General features: G+C 48.4%; 1 protein-coding gene across 1 annotated transcript; it reads right to left on the minus strand.

Moving 5' to 3' along the window:
* Positions 1 to 108: 108 nt before the first annotated feature.
* Positions 109 to 2,967, minus strand: TRIM59 (tripartite motif containing 59). The gene is made up of 2 exons (XM_079315334.1): positions 2,843 to 2,967; positions 109 to 1,615 (listed from the first exon to the last, which is right to left on the minus strand). The coding sequence occupies exon 2, from the start codon at positions 1,610 to 1,612 to the stop codon at positions 407 to 409; it is 1,206 nt and encodes a 401-aa protein (XP_079171460.1). The 5' UTR covers positions 1,613 to 1,615; positions 2,843 to 2,967; the 3' UTR covers positions 109 to 406.
* Positions 2,968 to 9,228: the final 6,261 nt, after the last annotated feature.

A 9,228-nucleotide genomic window follows, 5' to 3' on the forward strand; every position in this document is an offset into this window, starting at 1 on the left:
CCACTTTTTGAATGTCATGTAAAAATTGAAGAAAGGGTGATGTAAATTGATGAAAATAAAGAGTGCATCAGGTTTGGCAGGGGCAGCACCAGAGACACAGACACCAACTGCAGCAATCAGTGTCATTTACTAAAATGCAAAACTGCCAAGAGTTACAGGAGAAGCTCAGCAATGTACCTGATCTTTGGCAAAGAATTCCAGGAGGATGTTAAAGGCTGAATTCCACAGCTGTGGATCGAGGCAAATCTCTCCTCTCTTCACCTTAAGTGGATCAGAACTTTAGTTCAGAGGAAATCCATGCAATACAGAAAAGGAATATAGAAACAGAACAAGTGTAGAGTCTTAGCAGTGCAGCTTTTGAGTAGAAAATGAAAATAATGCTGGATTGGTGCACTAGGTTTCCAACCTAATCAAAGTCGTCAGGAAGAATTCTCCTGCACAGCTGCAGGGGCAGGGCAGAGGTGTAGCACAGCTCATAGACTTTGTCCTGCAGGGAGGTGCAGCAATCCTGATAAAGGTGCAGCAGGAATCTCCAGATGTGCAGCAGGGGAGCTGGGATGGCTGCAGATGAGATTTCCTTGTGCCACACCACCAGCAGCGAGGTCAGGATCAGCAGGAGGATGCTGGGCTCAGTGAGAGCAGCCCAGAGTGCAGCTGCTGCTGTTTGCTCTGCCCTTGGGTGAACCAGCTGCAGCTTTGGAGTGTGGATCTTGTGCAGCTGCCCGACCTCAGCTCTGGAAATGTCCTGCAGCACCTTCTCCATGCTCGGGTCAATCTCCAGGGGCTCAGGCTCCGGGAGCTGCTTCTCTCTGAGAGCCTGGAGCCGCTGCTGCAGCCCCTGCAGCTTCTCCAGGAAGAGCAGGGGCGACTCCTCCTCCTGCAGAGCTGAGTGCAGCTCCTTTAACTCCTTCTCCTCTGACTTCAGCTTCTCCACCTCCTCGATGAGGGGATCGTATTTCTCTGAAACGCCCTTCTCGACATCATCCAGCGCGCTCAGCAGAGCTGCTTTTTTCTGCTCCAAGGCATCACCAAACTCCTTAAAACGCTGCAGCACAGCTTCCCTGTGGCTCTGCAGGGCGCCCTGGCAGCGGGCCTTGCGCTGCTGCAGCCTCTCGGAGCAGGAGAGCAGCTGGAAGCAGCGGGACTGATCGCGGAGCTGCTCCCGGAGCTGCTCCCGGAGCCGCCCCGCGGCCGCGCGGGCTCTGCCGTGGGCGCAGCGCGGATCGTCGATGGGGTGCCCGCGGTGGCGGCCGATGGTGACGCAGCGGCCGCACACCAGCCGCCGCTCCCGCAGGCACAGAATGTTCAGCGGCTGCCGGGGGTGCTCGCCGCACGTCCCCCCCTCCTCCTGCTGCTCCCGGCCTCGCTCCTCCTGCCGGATCTTCTCGATGACGGCTTGCAGCGCCAAGTTGAGGGGCAGCGCCTCGGGCCCGGGCGCGGGGGCGCGGCAGGTGGGGCAGCGCAGGCTGAGCGCGGCCGCGGGACCCCGCGGGGGCTGCAGGAGCCGCTGCAGGCACGGGGCGCAGAAGGTGTGAGAGCACGGCAGCAGCCGCGGCTCACGGAACGTGTCACAGCAGATGGCACAGGTCAGCTCCTCCTCCAGCCGCTCCATCGCCTGGGACGCGGACAGACAGACAGACAGACACACAGACACAGCGGGAATTGGTCTCTGTCCACACCCAGCCACTGACCCACGAGCCTCAACAGACCGGGAATTCCCTGCCTCGGCACTTGAGGAGGGGAAAATAAACAAGGGAAGTGAGCAAAGGAGCTCAGCGAATTCCAGGCTACACTCAGAGCATTCACAGAATTCACAAAATCACGGAATTTTGGGTTGGAAGAGACCTTCAAGATCATCGAGTCCAAGCCAGCCCTAACTCCTCAATTAACCCATGGCACCCAGTGCCCATCCAGGCTTTTCCAAACACATCCAGGGGTGGTGACTCCACCACATCCCCAGTGCTTTATCACCCTTTCCATGAAAAACTTTTCCTTATATCCAACCTGTATCTCCCCTGGCACTGTGTCCTCAGGTTCTGTCAGTGCTGCCCAGAGAAAGACCAACCCCAAATGACCACGGCCACCTTTCAGGTTCGCCCAACCCTATCCACATCACCCACCTCCAACCCCTAAAAATCCAGGAAAAGCAGCAATGAGACACTGGTTACAGTGAGAAACAGCAGCAGAGTGGTAAAAGCCAGAACCAGAATTTCTAAATAACCTCAGACTATAGAAATTTTCTCCCACCAGGAGTAACATTTTCAATGTGAACAGAAGTGCAGAATTTTGTTCTCTCCCTCACTCGTTTCCAGTGTTACTTTTGTAACATAAAATAGTCATAAGTGCGTTGAACAGTCACATTTAGAAGCTCTCTCAAGGCTCTGGCACAGAAAATCCGTCACAGACAACACCACACCAGGAATTACCCCCAGGTTACTTGAACACGAAACTGAAAATTAACTTTCACTATCCCCCCCCTGTCTTTCGATTCCATTGTCAAGACTAACTCTCCATCCCTGATAACTCTGCCAAAGCGTCTGATCCACGAGCATTCCCTGCTATTTACCGGGCAGCGCAGCCAGAGGAGCACACCCGGACACACCCGGACACACCCGGACACACCCGGACACACCTGGACACAGCTGGACACACCCGGACACAGCTGGACACACCCGGACACACCTGGACACACCTGGACACGCCCGGACACACCTGGACACACCTGGACACAGCTGGACACACCCGGACACATCCGGACACACCTGGACACACCTGGACACACCCGGACACATCCGGACACACCCGGACACACCTGGACACACCTGGACACACCCGGACACACCTGGACACACCCGCACCTGTCCCTGCAGCTCCGACACCGGGAAAAGGGATCCGCGCCCGAACCTGCCGAGTCACAGCGGCGGCAACGAGCTGAAACACGGGAAAAGCGGCCCCGAGCCCGCGGTGCCCCGGGAGGGGCCCCCGGTCCGGCGGGGGAGCTCCGAGCCGCTCCCGGGGCGCTGCGCCCCCGATGGAGCCGCTCCCGGTACCGGCCGCGGATCTCCAATGGCGGGAACGGGGCGGGAACGGGGTGGGAATGGGGCGGGAATGGGCGGGAATGGGGCGGGAATGGGGTGGGAACGGGGCGGGAACGGGGCGGGAACGGGGCGGGAACGGGGTGGGAACGGGGCGGGAATGGGGCGGGAACGGGGCGGGAACGGGGCGGGAATGGGGCGGGAATGGGCGGAGCTGAGGGAGGGAGGAGGAAGGAAGGAAGGGCCGGGCAGGAACGGGAGGAGCTCGGCGGGCAGAGCCCTTCCCTCGGGACCTGGGGATGGATGGATGGATGATGGATGATGGATGGATGGATGATGGATGGATGGATGGATGGATGGATGGATGGATGGATGGATGGATGGATGGATGGATGATGGATGGATGGATGGATGGATGGATGATGGATGATTGATGGATGATGGATGGATGGATGGATGGATGGATGGTGGATGGATGGATGGATGGATGGATGGATGGATGGATGGATGGATGGATGGATGATGGATGGATGGATGGATGGATGGATGGATGGATGGATGGATGGATGGATGATGGATGGATGGATGGATGGATGATGGATGGATGATGGATGGATGGATGATGGAGGATGGATGGATGATGGAGGATGATGGATGATGGATGGATGGATGATGGAGGATGGATGGATGGATGGATGGATGGATGGATGGATGGATGGATGGATGGATGATGGATGGATGATGGATGGATGGATGGATGGATGGATGGATGGATGGATGATGGATGGATGGATGGATGATGGATGGATGGATGGATGGATGGATGGATGATGGATGGATGGATGATGGATGGATGGATGATGGATGGATGGATGGATGGATGGATGGATGGATGGATGGATGGATGGATGGATGGATGGATGGATGATGGATGATGGATGGATGGATGGATGGATGATGGATGGATGGATGGATGGATGGATGGATGGATGGATGGATGGATGATGGATGGATGGATGATGGATGATGGATGATGGATGATGGATGGATGGATGATGGATGGATGGATGATGGATGGATGATGGATGATGGATGGATGGATGATGGATGATGGATGGATGGCCCAGCCACACTTCATCCCCACTCCACATCCAGCATCCCAACCTCATTCCACAACCCACAGAATAATTCACCCTGGGGTGGAAAACGGGAGCCAGGGAAGCTCCTCCCTGCCTCGGAGGCAGCTGCTGATCCCGGGCATTGAAAGGATTTGGTTTTTCTCTGAAGCTGCTTTGGGCAGCTGAGAGGATTTGCTCACCTGCCAGGACACAGGGGAGGAATTGTGCCCTGGGAGGGTGGCAGGCCCAGGGAAGCACCAGTGGAGGCTTTTCTCATATCCCAGGTTATTCTCTACTCACTCACAGCTCACTGAAATGACTTCAGGTGTTACAGAGTGAATTTGAAACTCATTGAATGCTGAGATGTAAATCATAATGCACCATCATTCAAAACTTACCTAAACACATCTTTAAACTACTGTGTAGAGAATATTATACAAATATTCTAGAATTGCACTTGAAATAATAAAACCCCTCAAGCTCTAATCACAATTTACCCAGCACATCACTAAAACCTTAAGGGGAAAACTACAGGAGCACAAAATCTACAGGAGCTCCTACTACAGGAGCTTTTGACAATAATTCATAAGATATTGAGAATACAGTAGCAGAGACTAAGAAGAGATTTTGGTTTTTACCTATTTTCTGTACTGAAATTAAGAATTCAAGGTGAAGCAGCATTTCCTGCCACTCCAGGAATTAAATCTGTGATTAAACTCATGACCTGTATTGCTGATACTGACCCTCACCTGCCTTTCCATAAATTACAAAACTTCTGGAACACATTCACCAACACTTGGCATTTAAGATTTCCCAAAATTGGTGTTTTTCTAGTAAGAGCAGCCTTTAGTGCTTTATAGAGATTTTAAATCGAAAGCATTGACATTTTAATGACAACTTAAAGGAAAACTCTTCCTGAGCTTTGGGGCACACCCAACCAGCAGGAGAAACACAGGATTTACAACGGGCTGACAAACAAAAAAGGGAATTATCTGCTGGAAACGCAACTTTGCTGTGACACTGCAACAATTGGAACTTTGAAAATGATTTTTGTGTCCCCCGAGTTTCACTGAGCTCCCATTTCCCCGGAGCGAGTTTGTAAACTTGACACGTTTGCAGCTACTAAGTTTCCTCTCAGCAATATTTGCTCCAGATGCAGAATTCCTCTAATTGTTTCCAGCCCCAGGAGCAACTTCCCTGCCAGGAATTTGGTGACACGCAGAGCTGAGGAAACATTTCTAGTTAAAAGTGGCAAAAAGTCTCTGAGTTTCAATCTGAAGTTGTGAAGTGACTCTTGCCAGGGTTTCATCTGCCTTGGAATCCTTTTAATTTGATCATTTTCTGACTGTGCCGTGAAGAAATTCGGATTTTTACCAGGTTGTAAGATTTTCCCTGATTTTCCCAAAGCAGAAATTCATAATTTAACTGGGAATTCCTGGAATTGGGGTGAGGTCTGTCCAGGAAATGCTGAAAAAGCTTCACAACCACTTTGAGCAGAGAAAATATTAAATTCTCTCAAGAAATCCCTTTCCACTCAGCTTGTTCTTCTTCCCAAAATCCTAAAATTCCAAGGTGATTTGGATTCTTTTGGGTTTTTTGCTATTTTTTTTTCTCCTTAAAATAAAAATTCCCACCTGACACAGCTGATTTGTGGATTAATTTTTGTCCTCTTAATATTTTAAATATTTTTCTATTTGCTATCCTTAACTCAGGTGAAAAGATAATTTTCTACTCCAAAATATAGGAAATTTGAATACATATAACAAATAAATATGGATACAACACCCAAAGTCAGTGATCAGTATTCCCAGAATTCCCAAATTATTTCTTTTTATTCCAAGATTCCCAAACAAATCCCCCTTTCCCCAACAATAGAATCAAGGGCATCACCTCAAAATGCAAATTTGGGGAAAAAAACCCCAAAAAAGCTCCTGGAGAGCTGCAGTGGTGCCACCCTGTGGAAGCTGGAATATTTCAGATTCCTGTATTTTGGTAAAGAACAGGAGCTGCTGTGAAGAAGGGAAAGAGAATTTCCCTGTTAAAAACCCACCCCAAACCCCCAAATCCACTAAAAAAAAAAAGGGAAAAAGCTGCAACAGCAGCAGCTCAAAGGAATTTTTTTGGAGTTGCATTAGACTCAGAATTTTTGGCATTAAATACAGAGTTTTGTTTAGAAAAAAAACAGAAATTGCCACAATGACCTGTTTTCCTCTTACCCCAAGAAAAAAGTTTGTAAAACAGCAATTTTCTATGCAACACCCCTCAAAAAAAAAGTTCGAGGGTGAAAATTTTAATTTACTGCTTAAAAATTTTCCTAGAATATTGCAACTCCCACAAAAATGATTTAATTTCCCTCCTCCATGGATTCCCTGGATCCATGAACACAACCCTGATTCATTTAGTGAATACAGAGGTAATTAAATAAAATTGAAATAAAATTGGTATTTTTTTTATCATTGATAGCAAAATAACTCCACACTTCCAGCCTGCAATAACAGGTAAAAACCTCAACCCAGAACCTTTAAAAATCACATTCTCCAAACAATCTCTGTGTTTTATGATGAAAAATGTGAAATATTCTATAAAGAACCAGCCAGAGCAGCAGAGTTGCAAGTTTTAATGTTTATTTCCCCAAGACAGCCTAGCCTGCACTCTACTTGGATAAATTCACAAGCTAGTTTTCTGCTGCTTCTAGTTTTAAACTTTTTTTTTTTTTTTTTTTAACCATGTTTCTGATGACAAGGAATGCTGTAAAAATACTCTAGAGTCCAACAAAGAGTTATGATCACAAAATAATCTTTATCCATTCTACAGTGTTTCAGAATTACCAGCTGATTTGAAAACACAAGGTAGATATAGATGCTAATGGTGGCTAAAACCTGGGATGGTTTTTTATTATAGCAAACTGTTGTTCATGCAACACTTGTGCTCAAAGGGGAAGGCACAGCATTTCCTACAATGAGCCACCTTATCAAGAGTTTCACTTGGTACAAATTTGTAACATCACCTTGAATTTAGTGTGCACCACCTCAAAACTGAGGCATTCCTCCAATTATAAAAACACTTGCATCCTTTTTGTGCAAGTTTTAAAAATACAAAGGTTTTTTTTTTTTTTGGTTTTTTTTTTTTCCTCTTCTTTTCTCTCTAAAGTGGCTCAAAATAGATTGTTCATGGCTGCCTACATCTAAGATAAAAAGAGTCTAAAACAATTGGATTAGGCATATTAAAGGTGTTCAAACCATGACTTGATTTGTACATCTATTCACACCTCTTTTTTTTTCGCTCTTTATTCAGCAGTACATATGCACCAAATTTCATTTTTAGACGTTTCCATATCATTTTCATAGAAAACAAAGTTTGAAAACAAGTAACATTGAAACACAGCACGGTATCCTACCACAACAGAAACATTTTGGTTACAGGACTCAACCAAATCTAAAAATGAACTATGCTGGAGATTACCACATGCAAAGGTCTTCATGTTATCTTTGAAAATGAAAAGGATGAGGTTTAATTACCACATTTTACTGCTTTCTACTATTATGGCAACTTGTGTACTGCAACACAGTCTAGTTTGAAGGGAAACGGATGATTTTTTTTATTTTTATTTTTTTTTTGCTCGTTTGTTTTTCCATGCAAAAATCTACAAATTAGTTTTGATGATATGGAAAAGCTTTTTCATAACATCAAACATTCATCTGGTGCAAATGCACAGGGAAGCCTTCCTGAAATTCTGACTTTTACAAACAACTAAGAAGCTGTAACAGGAAAAGAAATTAATAAGAACTGAAAGGAGAAAAAAAAATAAAATAAAAAGAAAGAGGAAAACACAGGCTGCAGGAGTAAACCAGAGTCTGCTGCTAAACCGGTCTTGGTGTGTCCAGTGTCATCAACACTTTGAACTCATTGGGTGATTTTGGGTTTCTGGGCCCCTGGAGGCAACTCAAGCTCACTCACAGCTCACAGGAACATCACAAGCACTCTGCTGCTCCCTGCCCAGCCCTGCCTGGGTCAGACACTCACTGCACTCTGCCCCTTCACTCACACTCACTGCACTGTGCCCCTTCACTCACACTCACTGCACTGTGCCCCTTCACTCACACTCACTGCACTGTGCCCCTTCACTCACACTCACTGCACTCTGCCCCTTCACTCACACTCACTGCACTCTGCCCCTTCACTCACACTCACTGCACTCTGCCCCTTCACTCACACTCACTGCACTCTGCCCCTTCACTCACACTCACTGCACTGTGCCCCTTCACTCACACTCACTGCACTGTGCCCCTTCACTCACACTCACTGCACTCTGCCCCTTCACTCACACTCACTGCACTCTGCCCCTTCACTCACACTCACTGCACTCTGCCCCTTCACTCACACTCACTGCACTCTGCCCCTTCACTCACACTCACTGCACTCTGCCCCTTCACTCACACTCACTGCACTCTGCCCCTTCACTCACACTCACTGCACTCTGCCCCTTCACTCACACTCACTGCACTCTGCCCCTTCACTCACACTCACTGCACTCTGCCCCTTCACTCACACTCACTGCACTGTGCCCATTCACTCACACTCACTGCACTCTGCCCCTTCACTCACACTCACTGCACTGTGCCCATTCACTCACACTCACTGCACTCTGCCCATTCACTCACTGCACTCTGCCCATTCACTCACTGCACTCTGCCCATTCACTCTCCTCCCTGTGCAGGGTCAGACACTCACTGCACTCTGCCCCTTCACTCACTGCACTCTGCCCATTCACTCACACTCACTGCACTCTGCCCCTTCACTCACACTCACTGCACTCTGCCCCTTCACTCACTGCACTCTGCCCATTCACTCTCCTCCCTGTGCAGGGTCAGACACTCACTGCACTCTGCCCATTCACTCTCCTCCCCAGGCAGGGTCAGACACTCACTGCACTCTGCCCATTCACTCTCCCTCCCCAGGGCAGGGCCGGGCTGCTCACGGCCCCCCACTGCTCCAGGAGCTCGGTGTTCCTTCTCAGGCACTGAAGATCTGTGACCTGTAGCCCTTTTTTTGTTTTTTTTTCTTTGAACAATCTA

Source organism: Erithacus rubecula, assembly GCF_903797595.1.
Source record: "Erithacus rubecula genome assembly, chromosome: 11".
NCBI lineage: Eukaryota > Metazoa > Chordata > Aves > Passeriformes > Muscicapidae > Erithacus > Erithacus rubecula.